The following is a 22,849-nucleotide window of genomic DNA, read 5'->3' as shown; positions in this document are numbered from 1 at the left end:
CCGTCGCGTTGTTCACTTCTTGTGTTTGATTAGGCACCTCGACAAAATAATTGTGTTTAGAGCGGGGCGCACCTACGTCTCTTAAGCCCGCCATAATAGAATGAAATATCTATGTAAACGTTCAAGTGAAACGTGCTTAACGACTCTGTGTATAAACCGATAAAGGTGTTACATAATCCAACGACTTAAGACCTGACAACTGGATTTGAATATTAAGAGGATAGTTCATTGTTTGCATTATAACAGTAACTTTTTTTTTCAAAAATGGCCAAATCATTTTAGGAAAAAAACACTGGTAAGCATAGCGTCTGAGTAATCTCTAAAATTGCAAGAGTTGTGTATAAAAAGCAACACTAATATGAAATAACTGTTGCTTTAGTCGTCTTTAACATTTTGATATTTTAGTATAATTTTTTTAACTTCATTATAAAGCAAATTGGCGAGATAGTGATTGTCCCTTAAGATCTCCAAGATTTTGGGCCACTTGACCACCTTGGTAAATCTGTTATTTCTATATTAACTTATCAAGAAGGGTTGATTTTAATTTAATTAGCAGGCCAAATTGTGTTATCTCCCGGGCTGATGTTGTATTCCAGTTCATCCTTGGCCGGAAGGTATTAAATATTGATTTTTAAAACTAATTCTTACAAACAAATATCATATTTAGCAATCATTAGTAAAAAAAATATCTATCAAGCCAGCTTACAAAAGGATGTGTTTTGAAAATAAACAATAACGAACTATAATGTAACTTAATCGATTTCCAAAGAAAACTAACCCTAAGTTTTCGCCGTATCTAGGTACTCATTATTAGGTACTCAGTAATCACACACACGCGTACAAGTAATTATGAGTAAGTATAGTAATTAATGGTTAGATTCAACGTGATAAGAATAATGTGTGTTTAAAAAAATATATTTATCTGGTTCTTGCATGCTTTTATCAAAACGACGAACAATATTGTGAAACGAAATCGCGCTTACGTCACCTCTTAAGCCGATAATAACATAATATTTTTATTGTTGTTAGTATTATTGTGTTTAGTGCCTGAATTGGAGTCGCCTAGTAATTACTGATCCAAAACCGATGGTCATTTCCATCCTTAGGCAAGGTCGTTTGTGGTTTTAACCCGATAAACGCGATATCGTCGCATTATGGCGTAGCGTTGGTCAAATTGTATTTTAATTAGGCGATTTGCTGTTATTATAGCATTATTATTAATTTGTTTTTTATTGTTCTTATAATTTTCCACCGGTATTATTTTTTTTTTTCGGAAATCCTACAAATGGTTAACGTTGTGGAACAAAGACAATACAAAAACAGCGTCGTTAAAATTTACTTTCAAAGTATTTTGACGGGTGAAAGTTTGCGTCTGGCCTTTTTGTTTATTTTTTGTTCTTCGAAATCTGCCTTTTCCCCCGTGACCCGCAACAACAATATAAGGGATAATGATGTATTTAGAAAGGGCAATACGTTGCGACAGACCGATTGTCGATGCTGTGCGTAGGTACCCACAGCCCACAGGGATTCTCAAAATAGTCCACTGGCGACTGTTATTATGTGCAAATGTCACGGGATAGAACAATGAACGTTCAACGACGATAGCATCATGTCTAAAGATATTTTTGATCATCTTAATCGTTCGCTTTGTTGCGTTACAAGTTCGTATGAGCGTCGCGTCATCCTTGAAATTGGATTTACATAGTAATAATGATAGAAATGACGATACCGAGTATTACGGTAGAGAAGATTTAAGTACAGTTTTAGAGTTTGTATTGTTTTTCACGTGTTCATTGTTTGTGAATTTTATGAGAATCCGGAGAATACTGTTGGCAATCGAGTCTTGTTGACTCATCATCCGGTGGTAATTGGTATGTGCGGTTAACGACAGTGTTGCTGATTTGTCATAATATTTGTTCGCATTATGGGAGCTGGCTACTGATGTTTCAACAGAATTCTTCATCTGTCGTCAAACGATGAGATAAGACCTCCCTGGTTTGATGTGCGTGCGTTTGCGTGAATCACCGCCACCCGCAAATACATCAGGGTATTATTATTTTTGCTATATTATTTTCTCACGGCCAACTCAATAATTATGATTCGAAAAGTGTTAAATGTTTATTTTTTTTTAGTTTCGATGCGTAGCTAAGAGGTATAGTTTCTACAATAATATGTTTTTATTTTTATTTTTTGCACCCACAATAGCTTCTAACCCACCGAACCGTTGTCTTCGTGTAGCAACTCTATAGATCAAAAATCGTACATGTAAGATACTTGATTGGGCCAAACATTTTCAAAATGTATCCTTTTCCCTTTAAATAGACAATTTTTTACATATGTGTTCTATAGTTTTTCCTAACATAAAGCCCTAGAAAGAACAAAGCTCTATTAGAATATTTAGCTCAAAATCCAATCTAGGCTCGAGGTTATTATTATTATTGCTATAGCCAATAGTAATCGTTTTCAATTCAGCACTGTTGTCCAGTGTGTCCGGTAATAAAAATAATTTACTGAAAAAATATGTATTTTTTTTTACATAATAGCATCCTTGATATTTGTTTTTCTAGTACACCGACAAACAGTCCGTTAAGTTCAATAATGACGGAAGTAATTTTCCCAGTATATTTTGTACAATATATTGCAAAAGGACAATGGGCGTTATTAAACAATAGAACGGTACCTCTGTAATGACCTTGGACAAGCAGAGCAAATGACAGGAATATTATAATCGCGTAACGACTAGGGAGGACCAACAATTTCTGGTGGAGATCCAATGTAATTGTAATTGTTGGTTAAGGATAATAGTAAAAATAAAACGTGTTCGGCGTTTTAGCACGATGACAGTTTTGATCACGTTGGCCGGTCTTTTGGCATCGTACCGTTTTATAAAAAGTATTGTTGGTTACACGATTTCGCATAATGTCTTGTATACCGTGTAAACGTATAACGTTATGTGAATATATTCGTGATTAGATTTTATTATATATCTTCGCCGACATTCTCCGCAGTAGTTTATTACACGCCATCATCGCCCAAGAGAGTATGTAAATCATCGGCTTCGCCAACGACAGACGGCCAAAAAACCAGTTTGGATTTTTTTTTTTATATATACTCCTGACACTTCAAAAAATAGTAGCCGTAATTATAACCACGCGAAACAATGCGGACGATGTGACTTTTTAGAATATCGGGCTATATTATATATAATATATATATATATATATAACGTCATGAAGGTGCGTGCGCTGTGTAGTAAACGTTTCCATTTGCTTAGATAACAATATTATTATAATAATAACATAGTGTAGTAAACCGCCAGAATTAAATTGCATATAGTTCTCAGGCGCCGCGCCGTTCTCATGGTATGGGTGCCGTTGTCGTTTTGTAACTCTTGAAGTACAAACGGAGCGAGTAGCATTGCGGAGTGTACTTACCGCTTCTGTTCGTTTAAATTCAAAAAGAAGCTTCGCAAATCATAGCGTAATATGACTAATACAGTCAATACATAGCTGTTGTTAAATCGTTTTACAATTGAATTTTTCATTAAAGAAAAACATAGAGGCGATATCCCGTATGTTGTTAAACCCCAAAAAAATGCAAATGTTTAAATTTGGTTCCTTGAAAAAAAAACGACAAAAGTAAACGGGTAACGGAATTTTTGCACTATCTCATCGACTTTTTGTTTTATTTTTACTCACCGCTGTCGCACCACGTGGGTCGTAGTATTTTCTTCTTTTTTTTTATCCTTATTTGTCGGTCCCCCGAGAGACAGCCACACACCAGTACCATCTGTAACCGAGCGAGGCCCGTGCTCGGAGTGCTCAAATATTCAGGCGATTTTTTCCCCGTTTAAAAGCAATCACTAGTAACAGAGGCAGGTCAACCGAACGTACCAGACTTGAATACTTAAACCCCGGGGTCGGGGGATGACGGGGTGCACATCAACATGTGCCCACGGGGCGTTTGAAAAATAAATACTATTTGAATGATTGTGTGTGTTTGAGCATTCTCGCCGAGTGTAAACGGCTCGGCGGCGAATGATTTAAAAATGACACCGACTGGTTCTTTCAGTGTTCCTCTGACTCTTTTCCGCGCGTGTTATTCTTCATGTCTTCAGCGATGCTGAATATTTCATACGTTAGAAAAGTTCAAAGGTAAAAGGGTCACGGCGAGTCGAGTGCAGCGCGGTGTGTGTTCGCTACTAAAAATACCGAAAACTGGATTTCGCTGGAAAGAAAAATTAACATAACTTAGTTATGTCCACATAAAAAGTGTTTTATTGATCTTAAATAGCCCCAGCGTTAGTGACCAGCGGCTTAACATTAATTTTATTTTACATATGTATATTAATGTTGCGAATATAATTAGACGAAACTTAAAATAAATCGATGCAATTAGGTTAGACTGTCTGGGCGGTTCCACATGTTGGACATATGAGTCCTTTGTTCTGCACGTCCATGTGTATGATAAATATGATCAATATAACTTCTAGTCTGTGAGTAATATTGTTCGGATGTTTCTAGATGATCCTTGTAGTAGTGTTGAACATATCATTAAAAAGTCGATGTAATTATTTGACTCTGCATAATTTATTTGTTTAGCCGTGCCAATGGTTTTGCCATATGTTAGATGTTTCTGTTTTTAAACATTTTATTTTTATTTTTTATTTACAATAATTATTTTTCCAATATTGTTTGTTTGAATCGTCGTCCATGCCTTTGTTATTTAACAACTCAAACCGTTTAAAGGCATTGCTGACCAAGATTGGTGATCATGCTTTTTATGAGTTTATGGAATTTTCGCAAAGTTATTGCCAAGACGTAGAGAATGTAATATTGCAATATTATTTTTCCGAGAATATGTGTATTATAAACGGCCGTTCGCGTGCCTCAATATGATTTGATTACATCATAGATGTTTGTCGTCGTGCGTACAACGTCACCGGTGAGATAATAGAAAAACTATGGTCGTACAGCCTTCTTGTAATAATTTTTATTATTATAATATTTATATGCTCTACTTGAACTGTCGGTAAAAATAAAAAATGAATCAATTTCCAAACTGTTAGATACTGTAATACGATGTTATTGTATTATAATAGTATATTAAATATAACATAATTGTGTTTAGAGACGGTTCAAAAATCAAAATATGTTTTGCAGTTTTTGCATCACACTAGGTTACCCGACACACAGATGTGGTAACCTTGGCGATGACACGCAAAACTGTACACATTGTAATATCGTCTCCCGCGGTTACATTTATTGATGGCGTTGAAGTATTTTACTAACCCAATATAGTAACGTGCACGGCTGTTGTTGATACCTAATCATATGTTCTTTAACTGCCACTCCGCCGTCCATTAAATTCCCAAATGTGATACACAACGAATAAGCGCAATAATTTAAGTCATCGGGGAACTTAGTGCATTTCGCTGTTAAGTAGACCACAAAAACTTTCTCACAAGTACTCTGCGTTTTGGTACACTCACGCTCGCACTTGGCCCCTCGGCATTTGAATGTTTGAACGTGCTAAGTACTCAAACTACAAGATTCTTCCAGGCCGAAAAGCACACGCTCTGGGCGGTTGCAAAATATATTACACGACTGAAAGTTATTCAAAATTACATACACGACTATATTTCTCCGCCGCTTGATTATACAACGGTTCTATAAATTACTTGCAACTAAAGATAACATGGACATAAACAACCAATTTGTACGGGATGATAATAAGTATACCAGGGAGACTTACTATTTCGTTTTAAAAAATCGTACACACACAGCATACTTATATGAATGAATCGCATTAAGGTAAACAAATCTCGATCTAGTCTAATGATATGTGATAACCGTGAGCCTTATTTTATCAGATAAAAATAATTAATAAACATTTTAAAAAAAATGGTTTTTAATGAGGTTTCAGTATAACACTATGATATTATTATCTTGGCGGTTAATTATTTGCTAAATTGGATGTTGGAAAGCACTCGGATACCAGCAGCAATCAATACAATAAATCAATGTACAAAAACAAAAATTAAGCTTTGAAATAATATATGTAAATTGAAATACTTATTTCATATCGTCAACCATCTTAGCGTCGTGTAAACTATAATTATCTAAATACTATCGAAACGCTTCACATATACAGACTATTATTATGTAAGACTAGACTATTATCATACTTAATTTGACGTTGAAAAATTATTTGAGTACAAAATATAATAACTTGTTTTCCTTCGAATAACAAACGAGAGTCACATATTTTTACCTTTATAAATTATTTATAAATTAGAAATTTATGAATTATGTAACGAGTTAACAAAAAATATTCCGTTATACTTAACTCCACGCCTTTGCTACGCGTTTGAAAGACATAGGCACAACCGTTCATTGGACGGTTGATTTTCTCATTGTTAAAGCCGGCTGTTTAATCATCGTATATTTTGATTATATTTATTTTCATGCTCTAACATAATAATAGGATAGGTGCGCTCCGAAATCGATTTTGTTACGACATGAATGAAGTATACACTAACAACTCATTCATTGGAGCACAAAAGGTATTTTATCTCCTTTTAACTAGAATTTTATTATACCTGACATGTGTGTGCTTTGAGCAATTATTTGAGGAACTCCCATAAAGTCGATCAATTCAGTATGACAGTAAGACGATTGAGTGTTTTTTTATTAGTATACGCGATTGCATCATTCTAAGTTTTTGTTCTTTGTGGCGTTCATAGATCCTAAATTCTGTCAACAATGTTTGTACTAAAAGGTTCACATTTCTTAGCGCTAGAACGGAGTCGCAATTTATACGTGGAGTAGAATTTCTGGTAAAATGATTATTGCTTAGGAATGCCGAATTACGGCACATACATACCAGAAAAATAGTCACAAACGTACTTGTGTACGGTTTTATTTTTAGAGAAACATCTCGTCCCGAGGACACTAATCGTGTGACGATTTCCTTGCTCTTGTACTATAATTTCCAACAGCTCCGGGCAGTGGCATTGATGAAGTGTGCGGTAAAACAAAAAACGTGTAATCTTGCCTGCTGGCGGTTCGAGTACTCGGAACTCCCAAGAATTTCGCCCGACCGTACTGCAGAGTTAACTTTGCGGCACAAAATTTAACGATCACCGCATAGATTGTGATAATATAAATATATTTAAGGTATAAATTTAATATAAATTCGCTTAGATATTATACTGCCAGGTAATGTAATGGAATGAATAAAAGACTACTGAGAAAAAAACCTGTTTAAATTAGGCGCTATTTTCTGTCATTAGGTTTCTGCTTTTTTGTTTGAGTCGCTCTTTATTGTTATTATTATAAACGTGCAAAAACGCCATTAAAATGTTGTTAACAATTTTTCTTAAATTATTGCTATTCCAAATAAATGAGTATACAATTGAGTAATTTCACGGAGTATGCATTTTATTCCGGCCACCCGCCACCGATCAAAGTGACTATGTTTTCTTTCTACATTAAGTAAAATACTTTGCTCCAGATCTCATAATTACGTAGAGAAATACCTTTCCGCGTTGGCAAAAATCATTTAAACCGTATTATTTTAAAAAGTAATTTGCTAATAAAACACAAGTTACAATGATTTAATTGTAACGGACATTTAATAAAGTCGGGAAAAGACCATAAAAAAAAACAACAATAACCCTTTAGTGTAACACATTTGCTATGGATCAAGGTAATACTATGTCCTTTACTTATATTATATCTAAAAATGCTCTTAATTTCACAAACGGGTTATAATAGTGAAATAGTTGTTACACTGTGATTTTTGTTTTGTTTAGCGTTTTTAAATAGATATTATCAGTACAGACCCTTTTCGGGTCATAGGACATTACAGTGCGTTTGATGATAATTTATAGTTTCATGGAGACTCCATCGTTGCCGGCTACCGGAAATTCGATTTTGAATTGGAAATCCAAAACCGCGCCGTTAAAACGGTTACCTCACGGTACCGTGGTTTTCAATTTTGTTGCGCACAGCGACATCGACAAGGTGTTTCGGATGTATTACTATATGTTCAAACGGCCGTTGTAGTCGTTTAATGGTTTCCCGGCTACGACACGGACGAGACGAAGATAAATCTCCAGTTTTCAATCATATTTTACAAAGTCGGCCGCCGCGGCTTGGGCGCGTTGGGGTCAAAGCACGACAATGGAGCTCGTAATGTTTCTTAATCTCGTTTTGAGATGACATCAATGGACTATCTCCGTGCTGCTCACTTCCATATTTTCGAATTAATCCTCCTCGTCCATAAATCACCCGGATTCCGCACGAAGAAGCCGTTGCTTCTTGTGATTCATGCGGGGTTGTACCACCCGTCCTCCTCTCTAAATTCCGAATTCATTCGATTTTCACTTGGAAACAAAGATTACGTGAAATGTCTAAAAGACGGTCGTTAAGGCGGCCGCACACTGTCTGTCCGCGACTACTGACCTTTAATATATTACCCCCAATTGCTAACGGCAATGTCTACAACATGTTTGCATCTAATTGTACGATAGTTTGCCGAGATCTTTCAACGTTATTGCGCTTTTAGTACATTTAAACGATTTGGTGATTTCATCTCAAACGCAGCCCAATCATATCAAAGCATCTCGTTATGTAGTTACAGAAGCGTACCGCACAACACAATTCGACGGGATCCTTATGATGATTAATGCCTAATGATTACTTTATTGACGTGGAATGTGGATATTTCAAATGCTGTTTCGTTCGACTCGACGCATACAACGACAATGTAAAACCTCGGGCACAAAATATTAACCGAATTACATTTTTGAGTGCTGCTCGGTACGGCAATGGATAAACGAATTAAGAGCACCTCACGCCTCGAGTGTTCTGCTCTTGAATTTTAGTGGTAGCCAAACAATGAAACTTATTCTTTTATTATTCGGTTTATTTTTCTCCGTAATATAAGCCACCCGTAACTGTAGCCAATTCATATTTTTTTTTTTTTTCAGAATTGACCAACTAGTTTGTATATACACATAACATGCTATCTCAATTTTGAACACAACATTTTACTTGTTCTTCATTCATTTATATTTTTGTTCTGTAATTATACATATATTTTACTTGTAGTTTATGATTGCAGACAGTTTTATAGAAACGTATTTATTTATTTTTATAATTTGTATTCAACAATTGTTTAGTGAAGGTTTTTGTCATTCCCAGTGATGCAACCGGGTTTGCGCGTAAAATCATAGAATAAATAATATCGATGACATTGAGTAAGTTTTTTTTGTTTTAATTTTACAGTAACGTTCAGACATTCGTAGGTATATAATGTGTTGGATGCTTATCGGTATTTATCATACATAACTAAATTTCCCAAAATATTAACTTATGACATCTGAAGACTATACAATCGGTATTGAAGAACATTAATAAGTTATAACTGTGTTTCATAAGACATTAACTACAAACAAACCTAACCTAACCTAAAATTTGTTGTATATACTCTTATGAAAAATATTAAAAGCGTATTTTTTTCTTTGTTGAACTTCTAAAGAAATTTGAAACGTGCGCTGTGTTGTTGTAGTAATTTTTAAACTTTGTTTTTATTTCAATATTAAAAAAACGTTCTTTGTCAACGTAAGCGCGAGTTTTTTTACCAAGCAGGGCGTTTTTTTCAACCGTGTATACTATTACTTTGGTTATTCCCAAAAGTAATTGACATCGTTATATATATATACAGGGTGATTTTTTACGTGCTACATTCTGTACCTATAATAAAACATTAAATTATAATGCTTAAAAAAAAACACCTGACATAAGCTTTTTTTTATACATTGTTATTGTAATAAAAAGTAAAATATAACGGCAAACGAACTATGACAAAAGTTAATAGCCATCGAGTTGGTAGTCATATTAACGAAGTCTTAATGTTTGCTTTGAGCATTATTAAAACAACCGATTTAACGAAAGAACCTCGCTGAAGATTTAAGACGGCAAAGGAGATATTTATTTTCTAAAGTAGAGATTTATGAGACAAAGCTTAACGGTAGTCCACTCCACTTGTGTCTTCTTTTTTAATTGTCCCTCGCTTCCTCCTCGCCTTGTGTAAGCCTAAACCCTCTTCTCTCAACATCATCTGTGTAAACGTCCTTTATTTTAATTCCACTCATAATTTATACTTCCACTTTTGAGCCAATATGCCGCAAACGCAAAAACCTCACTTCAACCCCTTTTGTACATAAAAACGTTCCAGCTGAGCGTTGTATCCATAGTAGCAGAGACAATAACAAATTTGACCTAACCCCCCCTGTCGCCCGTTGACGGATATGGCGTTTTCAGTACGCATGGTTGCTTTGTTTGCCGATATAGAAATGCTGTGTATTATTTTCCAACTGTCCATTATAGTTATCGTTACAATATATATTATATACTTTACATTTTATACCTATGACATTTCAGTCGTACTCGGTTGATTTAGGTCGCTCGACGTTAAGTTAAAGTTTTGTTTATAAAAACAATTGAATTGTTCACTAAATAATTTTACTTGAAATCCGGTAGGTACTTTTTAATTTTTTTTTATCTGTATATTTTCGATTTGTTCTAGCATAAATCATTCCGCGAGAGTTTTGCTAAGGTTCGTGTTTTCTTAAAACGTCAAAAACTTTTTTGGTAACATATTTTTCAACGTGGATAATAATTGCTCGTAAAGATCATTAAACTTTTTGAGAGATGCCCGAGCCACTCAAACGAGAGAATTGCAATGAATCGTTGGAATTTAGCCAGGACTTGGGGTGCATTGAGTGATTACACGTCTGTCGTGCCACACGCTCTTATCTTCTTACTTATATCGGTCTCCAGACATTTTTAAGACGTCTCTTTCTATTTCGTTTGACTTACAGTCTCGTTGGTGGTCTGAGTATAATTGTATTTAATTATATGCATCTTTGATGGATAATAAATTAAGCGACATGTTTTAACATTTTTTAATAGTTAAAAATACATAAAAGCAAAATTTTACGTCGAATTACATTTAGTCACTACTGTTACTTTATTCATGGCAATAATAAGTTGGCTGGAACGCGAATTTAATATTAACCCCATCTAGTTACGGGCTTCGGTTACGATTTTCCCGGTTTTATTTCTCTGGAATTCGAATATTATTCTTATCTAGGTGGTTGTAAGTTTTTTTTATTTGAAACCCATCTTCGAGAAGTTATGATTGCGAAAAACTATGTTTTTATGGTCTTTCCATGTCGATTATTTCCAGCCTCTTCTCCTGTTCATCCGCCTACACTCTTTCGGTCTGTTTTTACCAACTTTTCCTACATGCGATGCGTCTTGTTTATTCGCTCCGCACTGATATGTTGTAAAACTTTGTTATATGTAACATCATATTGCGCACGTGGTTGTCTCAAGTGATAAAATATTCTCCTTTCGTACACAATTCCCAAAACATAACACATTTTACGAGTACACGATCCAAGAAGTTACGCCATTTTTTTATTGAACGACAAAAACACTTATTGGGCCTTCGTTAAAATATTCATTTGTATAATAATAGTCACAAGAATTCTTTGGGTTGGCTAGAAATATTTAATTAATAGTATTCATGTATGTATGTTGTTAAGATGAATTGTAATTAAAATGTAAATTTTTGTATTACCAACGAAAATGGCTTGTGTTTCATATATATATATTATGTAACTTGTAATGTGCAAGGTGAACATTTCGTTTAGCTTATACGTACTAAACATAATATATTGGATCATTAAACAAATCCACAGAGCTCTCTAATTAATGTGGACTACCGAACGTTCGCTGTTAATTAGTTTTGTGTTTCGACAAAACGAATACAATGTGCACATAATTTAAGCTTGAGTAAATTATGGTTTTAATCCTTGGCCATTTATGAGCTCTTGCGGACAAATGGATTCAATGTTATTTGTAACAAAAAACCGTTATAAGCCGTTAGTAATAAAAGCTCCCCGCTAATTTATTCGCTCCCTGCTGGACACCGTGACAATGTTTGTTGAAAGGTTACTCTGAATACGACAGTGGAAAAAAAATGAAAGGGCAAATAAAGGCTTTATCTTCTTTACAGATGTCTACTGCCAATTTCGTGTAAAACCTGACTAGGTACCTAGAGAAAACACAGTGCTGCACGCAGCTGTTGATTTTTTTTTCAATAACCGTCACTAGAAAAATATTTTCCACTTAAGTACATAAAAGCTTTTATCTTAAAGCTTTTAAACGGCGCCATTGTAGTTTTTGGCGCGACAAACTTCAAGGGTAATGAAGAGTTATAAAAATATAAACATCTATAAGTAAAATGTGTGTTTTTTCTTGTTGTAGTTGTTTACTAGCATTGCCACCGGCATTCTGTCACTTAGCCTTAATGAATTATGCAGTTTTCATTAAACGTCAGCGTCGTTGAATACAGCAAACGTTGTTAATAGTATGGTCTGGACTACTTATCAAAACGAGCATGTACTAGGGATCATTTTTTTTTTTGGACAAATTGTAGTAAAGCTATAACAAATTCAGACTTTGTAATGCGCAAATTCCGAATATACATGTACTTGTTAAAATATGAATTGTACCGCAAGACTTTTCCCTAGACGTTAGAAGCTTTAGGGGAATGACACGCGTTTTTTATCTGATGGAGTCCGCTTGGCCATAACATTAATGGACTTATATTCGATTGTTCCCCCATGTCGGGAGGAGAAATAGCGGCTATCTGCGTGACCGCAGTCGATTTAGATTGTTTAGACGAGATAAAGACTTGTTGGCAGCACACCCCACTAATGTTTGTGAAAAAGTGTGAAAGACCCTCCGCCGAAATCAGTCGTTTAATACCTTTCAAAGTAGTCGATTTCGAGTGAATCAATTTACAATTCCTTTTTGTTTGTTTTTTTTTACTTGAACACCGTTTAACTCTTTTTTTTTTTTAATGGTACCGCCTTTTAAATTAGCATGACAAGACAAATCAGCCTATTTGGGCATATCAACTAACACAGTAGGTTCCTTTATTTTCGGAAAACAGATACGGCCAGTGCTCGAATTGGACGTTTTTACTATAAAAAAAAAAAAAATAGCGTACCCAGCATTATTTTTACTTCTGAAAATGTAGTTGGGGTAAGTAGTCTACTTAATAATGTTGATCCGGTGTGTCAATAATACATAATAATATAACACTGTCTTACTTCCCTCTCAGTACGAGATTCTTTATCTTTTTTCATTTATTATTCAATTCGTTTTGTCTACCAAGCGCGGCCTATCGAAACCTTAACTACGTGACACGCCTGACAAGTTTTAACCGCCAAATTGAACGGTGTTCCCCTATATGTGGGTCTAATTGTGGCTAATTAAACTGGATCGTTTTAGTACTTTCATATACAACAATCTTGGAACCCCGACTAGCACGTTATATAGTGTCTGCATCGATGAATATGATGTTTTTTTTTATGTATGCACGTCGATGTTAGTGTACGTTTAAGAACGTTCCTATGTATTTTTATTTTGTAGCTTTAAATAAAATTTACTTAATTTGTATTTCATTTTTACGTGTACCGGCTCTCTTCGACGTCTTCAAACCTTATAACCGTAGACGGAAAACTTTAAATAACACAAAACTGTTTTTTTTTAACATGATTCAAAATGTATTCCCAACTGATTCAATTTGCAAAGTTTAAAACTTTTTTTTTTTATGAATTACATGAAAAATTAAAAAGTTTTATTCTGCGAGTAACGCGTGTACTCGGTGATTTTTAGTCCATTGTTAAAAGTCGTTGAACTCATTATATTTTGTACTGTGGATTTGTTTACTCAACTTTAGTAAACAGTCTTCGTGCACCAGTTTGTATGTTTTTTCGATAAAATTCGATTTTTCATAAAGGTTAAATCCCATATTCAATGGTACAGTTGTGTGTGTAGTCCTTTATTAAATTGTTAGAAGTCAGTACCGATCTAGTCCAAATCAAGTTCGTTGCCGAAGCTACTTTGTAATTTGTGTTGATTCGTTTCCGTCCGTGTTCGGCTAATTTGCTATATTTACACGATTTAGTTAGATCCCTCGTGGGACGTGTGTTCCCTAGTGTATTTCATTCGGTGCAGCAATAAAAGTCAATCGAAAAATGACCCCTCAATAATAGTACTGCGAAAAACCGGCCAATTAGATAAATTTTGGCATCGAGGGCGCTTTGATCGACCCCAATCTTTATCGCGAAATTTCTACACTAAAATCTCGAAGGATCACAGAAGGGCCTCCTGAGCTATGACGTTTAAGACTTTATAGTACTTGTATTTGTAATTGTATAAAACTATCGTTTTGTATTACTGCTGTTAATTGTGCACGACAGTGTAAATCTTGCTATAATATTCACGATTGGCGGTAGTGCATACAAATGAACGCCTCGTTGTCTATTTTTTTCCATCTGTCTGATGTGGTGAATACTACCTATGAATCCGCAGTGGTAAAAACCCATGAACAATTTTGACTGTTTCAAGACAATCGGTGTTATTGACACTCTTTTTTTTATGATTATTTTGTTGATGTCACGGTATAGTTTGTTTTCTTTGCTTTTAAGGGCGCATTCTTTCTCCGGGCGAGTTATTTCAATCGTTTGGTCGTTTAATGCTAAATAATTAAAATGGGAAAAAAAACAAAACATTTATATACGTATATAACGTTTAATGCCGTGTATAGCCCTTGTACGCGACATACCTATTGGCGTTTATGCCTGGATAATTATCCGCTTAATGCGGCGGCGATAAAAAGGTAATTAAACGATTCATTTACCAGAGATTGTAATTATTATTATTATGGTCGACATTACCACCCCACACCCCGTCATCATCGTCGTTACGTTACATTTATTTTTTTTTGTCCAAATAATTGACATTAAATTGATATTACACGTCGCGATTCGACTAATGTCTCGTGTTGTTCTAACGTCTGTGCTGTTACTACCACGTCCGTTGCCTACTCGTTCTAGAGTAGATAGGATGAATTTGCCGGATTCTCGTGCGTGCTCTTATTGAAGAAAAAAAACCGAAAGTAGATAAAACTCTGCAGAAGTTTGCAGTAGGCGGCGGGCACACACGGTGGCGTTGCGTTGCGTTGGCCGTGGTGCCGGTCTTGCCGATTTTGCTTGCCCAACAGTCGGCGGTCCGTTCAGCGTTGGATGCGCGCATCAGTCGCACTTGTACGCTGCTGATCGACGGTCGCGTCCCAGTCTTGTGTAAGTCCGCCGCCGCCGCGTGTCGCCGTGTGTTTGCAGAGTGCCCCGGGCCCGTGTCGGATTTGTCGAGCGATACTCATGGTAAATAATAGGTGAAATTATGATAGAGAAATAAATCCTCCCAAGCCTCGCTATTCCACCCTATTGACTGGACTGCACGGCGGCGAACGTCTTTTGTTCGCGAGTGCACACACGGTTCGTGCAAGTAAAATTCAAAACGCCATCCTCATTAACAGCCAAACGGCATGGTAAAATTTCGTCACCGGGGCCGTTGAACCGTCTAGCCGCTTTTCAGTGGCGACGCGAACAAAATTAGTTCCAATTTGGGTCTTTGGGTGTTCCTGTTCGGTTCGACGTTTGACACAATGTTTTTTGAATTATAATTTATTTTTTTTGCCAACCCTGTTTCCTGTCAATTTGAGTGTATTTTTTTTTTTGACCGCGTGTGAAGCACACGTTTGTTCTCGGCCGCGGTAAATGTTCTTCTCTAGTTCAGTTCGATAGTTGTTTTTTTATCGTCGATCCTACCGAAATGTTTACAATCATTAAAATCTCAAGCTGTTAACCCACACAACGTGTGTGTGTGTGTGTGTATTTTTTTGCGTAATAAAATAATACCCACCCGAACCGGAGGCGATTCCTTGACCCTAATGAACGGCGGCGTTGGTTTTTACAGTCGTCGCCGGCGTAACAGCTAACGTCACGTCGTTCCGAATTATTTGTCCGTATCCTTTTTTTTTTTATTATTATTATTTTTATCACAGGATCCACGGTTCACCGGATCCGGTAGCGAAAAAAAAATATATAAACGTAACACAATCGATTTGTTCTATGGCCCGGTCAATGTTGTCGTCGTCGTCGTTTTTGGTTTTTTTTTTACACATTCCCTTTTGTTCTCCCGATAATTTTCGGCTGACAATTTTTTTTTTTTTTTTTGTGTATCGCTTGACGAACCGCCGACACACGTGTGTATATGTTTTTTAGCTCTCTCCGTAGACAACGACCGCCGAAGAAATGCCTTCGCCGAGCATCGAACACCTGTGCAACGGCGCTACCACGTTTCTGTCGCCAACGTCCGATCGCAGCTTGTTGACATCTCTTAACCATAGTCTGAGTTTTGTCAAACTTAACCGACGGTCCACGTCGCCGTCTTCGCTCAGACCGTTGAACTGCAGTCGTCGGTACGCTGAAATTGGAAAGAAAAAACTTTTCTATAGGTGAGCTAGTCGCGGCCGTGTTGGCGTTGTTTGTATAGTTTTTTTTTTTTTTTGTACGGATATGAATTCAATATGAATAATATTAAAGTACGTTTAATAAAACCGCGGCCTCAAAACGACAGTATGTAAATATTAGAGTTTGCGTTGATATCGATCCAACGGTGTACAATATTGTTTTACAAATGTTTGGCTTTTTTTTTTTTTTTTAAATTGAATTTACAGTGTACCTTTTATGGGTTCGGTGCAAGTTCGGATGCAAACAAAGACAACGCTATAATATAATAATCCGCGTATCGTGTAATATGTGTTTACTTATTCTACAGAAAACTTGTGTTGGGAGACGAAAATCCCCCATCGACTAGTTCAATTTTTATAAGTATAACGTTGTGCATAGGTTATTTAGCGTCGTTTTTCATATGTAGTAATATACATATAGACCCGAACGGAAATGCCGAATCGTCGAGCTTAACTCGATCCGAAAAGCTTGATAAATATATAAGTTTGTTTTTAATGCAATTGCGAAATTTGTTAGTATTATCCCTATTAATCCCTTTGACTGGTACACTGTACTCAACTTTATTGGAACAAGTTGTTCATATTATACGCCTTTTACTTGTAGCCTTTAATGTGAGCGCAATCGTCTGAACGGAAACTTTTTCGACGCAATATTTCCTTTCAAACATTAAACGCAACTTAAGCGACTGTCGGATTATATTCATTTCGTTTTGTTGTTTGTGCAAAGTTTCATTTTCGGCTAAATTGAAATCTTTAAATGGTATTTTTAACCTTGAGCGCCGTCTTGAAGACCGACAGTTTGATAATAATAATATTATAACGATTTTTATTAATGGTCTCAGCTAGCAGCTTAAGTTTTTTACTTAGATCGCCCACTTGCGACCTTCACGTTCACAATCCACATACACTATAATCTACATTACATAGTGTAGAAGTACTCGCGTAGTTGGTACCATGACTTTGACTACTTACTTTTTTTTTTCTATTATTACATCGTTTTATTGACGACGGCTGAATATAATGAGTTATTTCCATACGCCCATTTGCATAATAATATTAATAATAGTGTCTGCAGATAATCGATAACACGGACGCCTATTAAAGACGTTCACCGTTGATTTTTCCTGAATTTTATTTTTATTAACATCCTGAATAATAGCAGACAACCTTTTTGCTTCTCAGTCACAGTTTCTCGTCTGAACTTTTGAATAATTGCATTTAAGCTTAAATCGACAGCCCGCCATCGTTCTCATCGTCAAACGCATATTTCTCTTTGTAGTCGATATTACTCACTTCATTGTTCGCCGTCCAAAAGTTTCCGTCCGCTCCGGTCGATTAATCCGATTACACAGGGCTCTCTGTCTGCGCTCACATAAAAGACATTTTCCCTATTTCTCCTTAAAAAAAACTGTGTTTCTTATATTCTCTTCTCGCTCTCTTCCACTCGCATACCCTTTCTCCAGACGTCTTATGCACAAAACATTATCCAAACTAATTGTACTATCGATTTGTCGCAATGAACATAAAGTCCACGAGATTTCAATTAACACCGAGAGAGGTTATAGGGTGCAATTGGACCAAATCTGTGATCGTTAAATGCGCACTGAACTATAATATAGTCCGGGAACGATTGAAATTGTTTTCCCGCGTTTTGCCTGTGCCAAATGAATCGTCCCGCCCAACTTTACAGTCAATTAAATTCAACCAAAGAGCGTTCCCCGACGCCTGTCCATTAAACACTGCTGCGGATTGCTTTTAAAGTAAAATTTGTGTGTACACAACTTGTTAGTACACGATGTTGGGCGGATTTCAAATGGTTTTGCGTGAAAGTCATTATCTATTCTGGTGTTTTACATTTTTTTTTCGTTTGTCATTCTTGTACGGTTAGCTTGATTTGATCATTTTTTTCCAACAAAGAAATCTCTCCTTCAATTTCAATAAATATGCACTCGATGTATGTCGTAGTTACAATATACATGTAAGTGTTTTACAATAAATTTCTCGAGTATATTTGATTTAATTAGGACTCATACTTTCATTTTAGTTAGTACAAGTAAATAATTGTTGTGTCGTATGATAATAATAAAACAGTTGATTAATTATACGATCATTAAGTACCAAGGACGTTCATTGATTTTTTATATTTAGTCGTCAGCTCATTTGTTTAATAATTATTAATTACATCTTGTTGAATTTGAAGAGGCGACGTCAAAGAAATAATAATAATAAAGAAACCATGACTTATAAATCATACACATATATAAACCCCTCGGAGTTTAAGTTTTGTGTTTTCCGTTCGTGCAAATCATTGTTTAAATAGATATCTGCTAAAATGCATTGTTATCATCTATGTCAAACATTAAATGTTAGCTTTAGCATAGTTTTAACTTTAATACTTGTTATTATAAATTTTAATCATTGATAACTATTTACATTATTATTTGAAAAGTCCTTTCGCCTGATAAATTATTATTTCATGCCACATTATTACAACATATATATATTTATATTTATTTATCACTTAAGTATTATGATATATTTTGTTTGTGGGTCAGTGCAAATCGTTTGGTTGTGCAATGTTAACCGCATGTTTATCGAGCTGGCATTGTTAGATAGCTAACTGTATATAAGTAATAAAATACGTGTGTACCGAAAAAAAAGTATTCCATTTTTTCCTCCCGTTAAAAGACGGACTATATAGTTCACCTGAAAGTGAAAATCTTTGATAACTCCATTTTGCTTACGCCATTGAGACATTCGGTCGCTTGGCTGAGGGTTACTCTTGACATTTTACCCGATATTTAAGACCTGTACGTCTTAGATGTGTTTCCTCCCTGTTCTTGTTCCCTTTCGACCCCGCATTACTTGGTGGTCGTGTACCCGTGAATATTTCATGAATCTTTTGAGTTGATTAGACCACCGCGGTAAAGGCGACCTGTGCACATGCATAATGCATTTGATAGACTCGTGCTTGGCCCAGTTGCCCCGCTGTAGGCCGTACAGTTGTCCTGAAGAAAACAAAACAGTGTATGCCGAAAAGGTCTCTGGTCTTTTATCGGGTGGGTCAACTATGAGGGTTGTCAGTTTACCAAGGGTGCCGAAATGTCGTTGTTCGCTGGTCTGTGCAAAACTGTGTGTTTATTCAGCCTAGTATATAGAGTAATACACTCATCAGAAATGTAGCATTATAGAAGCAACCTGTTATACTTAGTTTATATTACAAAATGTCGACAACGATCATTACGCCAAACGAACACACGACATAACATCGAATAATGTTATATTTGTCCCACGTATCGTCGTTCGATCATATGTGATCTATATATGCCAGTGGAATATGTAATGTCTATCCAAGTACAATGTCGGTTAAACATTACCATATAAATTAATAACCGTTTGAAGTTTGAACCTTCGTAGGTAATGCATTACCCGAGAAAGAAAAGGGAGCAAAAAAATAAAGTAATCATAACGAATCAAATTATTTTATTTATGAGTTGTATTCATTTGGACGTTTTTTATTCGAACTTGACGAGTGTCGAAACTTATCATATTCAAATTGGCTAGTGAGGTCGGACGGACGTGTTGTGTGTAACTGAAATGACTCATTCCGGTCTGCTTTAAAGGGTGATTGCGACGAGAAGAACAGTTTTTTTTTTATCCACACGCTTATTGTATGTATAAACTAACACATTGGGGTAGGGATTGGCGGCAGCAGACTGTTACCATGGCGACAGTTGGTCTGTCTGTGACATTCGGCCACCGGGTATTAAAACTATGAGGGAACTACCGACAATGGATCAACCCTAACTGCCCTTTACCCGAATAATATAATCCTTTATTACCTATATGATTCGTAATAATATACTAGCCAATAGCGTCTATAATTCCATTTCCTTTCGGTACGATACGTTGCGTACCAAAGGCGCTTGTATTATATTTTTGTCGATTTATACCTTGTTTTATATCCAGGGTAAACTGGACGACCCAATTTTATAGATTTTGACATGGAAACTTGCCTCCCGGGGATTCATCCAACTATAGTTGCTACCGATGTACTGTTTGTTTTTCTTCGCATAAACTTGTAAAAACCAAAAACGAAGGGAATAGTAGCCTCTTATTTATTATACAAACCACTTGGGAATTTTAAATTCAGTCTTGATTTTGTGTATTTTATTATAAGTCATGGTTGTAATTTCGACGTTCAGTACAAAGACAGAAAAGTATTAAACTAATAAGGATTTAAAAAAAAAATTGTGAAAACTTGTTTTCTTTTCTTTTCTTTATTTATTTATTGGAATCAAAGTAATAATACATAATAACTAATTTTTAATTTTACATATATTATTACGTTCAGTACATCTTATAGTTATATTATTATTTTGTAAGTATATTTTTGATCATAGCAGTTTAAATGAATTGGTAACATATTTACTATATTTTAATTAAATAAATATTATAGAATTTAATAATAGTTCATCAATTTAAATAAACTATACTTCATTAGAGTACCTAGTAATTTGCATTGTTTGTATCGAATTTCAGTTCAATGAATACTTTTCATTGTATATATTTTACTGTTAATTGACCAGTTGACCGCAAATTTTGTACCCCTATGAAAATTTCTCACGTATACTGAATGATGCCATTCTAATTATTTTAGGGTAAATGTGTGGACGGGAAATGAGCAAAACTAATTATTATTTGCCTTCCGGGATAAAATTAATTGATATATCTCACTACGACTCGCCGCCACCGTGCCGCGCCAATTTAATATACAAGCTTCGCCTTGCTAAAATTAATATTGTTAATATATTTACATATTATTACACTCGAGCGTTTACTATGAATACAACATCTCTGTTAATTGGGAATTTTCTAATTTGCATAAACCCTAAACGTGTTACGGACGACTTTAATATTGTATTCAATATTATTACACATCCTTTTTAATACATTTATCTGAAACTTTGACGTTACAAAAATAAACAGCTATATTGTAAACATACTTGCATTCACAGTTGAGCATCATTCGAATATTTTTTTATCTATAACCATAAATGGAAATATGTATTTTATGTCTAAATAACAGTAATAAAAACAGTTTTTTTAATTATCTAAAACAATAAAAGTGTTTTGTGTCTTTTTTATTAATAAATAATAATACAGAGTTGGGAAACTCTATTTTGATTTAGTCAATGACATACTACTCTAAACATTCGTGTAGAGTTATTCGTTATGCAATATTTATTCAATTTTAGACTTTAACATTTAATGTCCTTTTTTTTAAAACATTTTGAAGTTATTACTCCTCGGGCCTTTTCTGTTCCTTTAACGCAACGTCATTGTCCTATTAACTATGATATTATTATGCCTTTGTGTGTTACAGTAACGCAATGTATTTCAACTCAGCGGTTTTTCGACTAAAAAATAACTAAAAACTTTGTTGCGTACTCGAATAGGTTTTTGTCGTGTAAACCTAGAATATTATGAAATAGTCACTAGTATGTTGGCCAGTGGCTGTTATTATTTGACATATTATTATTATCTTAAATGGCGAAACTTCGCATCACAAACTTATACATATTGCACGTTAAGTCGGCTAAAGAACGAACAGCTTTAATCCGATCACTTCGCCATGGTTTGCCAGCAACTATCCGCGAGGGTCCAATCTCCAAGGGCATTGTGGTGCCCAAATGCGCCATCCCTGTATCTGGCATCTGAACGTGCATGCCGGCCGATAAGACGCTTTTCAGATGGCCTTTAAGCCTTTACATAATGCCAGTCATCGTTTATCTCCAAAGTATTAACAACAGCCAGCGAGCTATTGCTGCCGCGCTCGGGTGACTTAATTATTCAAAACATACTTTGTTCAGTATGTCGCCATAGCGGGGCAACTTAAGCCTAATACTATTTTTCACACCTTTCAAACCCCGTTGTTGGATATAGAATGTGACCATTGTTCTCGTCGAGCTTTGCTTTCTTTCTGGTAAGTGCCCGTTCTCCCCTTTAATAGAAAAATTGTTTGCTTTTGTACCGACTCTTTGTCTTTAAGTATAGCGCTAATAATACAAAATGCCGCCCGCAAAACACACTTGCAGGGGCGCTACATAAACAAAGCTTTGTTTCTTTTAGGGTTACCGTCTCGCTGTCACTCGCAGACAAACACACACGTACAAATTGAACCATCAGCCGAAAGGGTTGTTTAGTATTTATGTGTAATGTGTATACTGTTTACACATTTACTATGTCCCAGATGACAGTCGCAGTATTGAACTCTACAAAAACCCCGTTTTATCAACGTTGTATTGCAAAAGCGATCATTGAAAAGTCTAATTATTTTATAAAAAAAAAATAATTTTTTTTGACCACTGCAAATTCTGTAGCG

General features: G+C 35.4%; 1 protein-coding gene across 5 annotated transcripts in view; it reads left to right on the top strand.

Annotated features, from left to right (window-relative positions):
- The window catches only part of LOC126846936 (protein sprint), a 74,134-nt gene that overhangs the window by 32,707 nt on the left and 18,578 nt on the right, over nt 1–22,849 (top strand). Inside the window, exons 1-2 of one of the 5 annotated variants that reach the window (XM_050586841.1) lie at nt 15,186–15,313; nt 16,217–16,449. The exons of 3 other annotated variants lie outside the window; for them this stretch is intronic. In XM_050586841.1, the coding sequence (XP_050442798.1) occupies nt 16,247–16,449 (203 nt within the window). In that variant the 5' untranslated portion in view covers nt 15,186–15,313; nt 16,217–16,246. Of the gene's footprint in view, nt 1–15,185; nt 15,314–16,216; nt 16,450–22,849 lie in introns of those variants that run through there. One more of the 5 variants, XM_050586840.1, reaches the window with a different exon arrangement.

Source organism: Adelges cooleyi, unplaced genomic scaffold, assembly GCF_023614345.1.
Source record: "Adelges cooleyi isolate 19-005CV unplaced genomic scaffold, UGA_ACOO_1.1 ACOO_flye_CR_arks_rails_tigmint_CR_PRNA_9, whole genome shotgun sequence".
Lineage (NCBI taxonomy): Eukaryota > Metazoa > Arthropoda > Insecta > Hemiptera > Adelgidae > Adelges > Adelges cooleyi.
The sequence above is the reverse complement of the archived record's forward strand: the minus strand, read 5'-3'. Positions and strand labels throughout refer to the sequence as shown.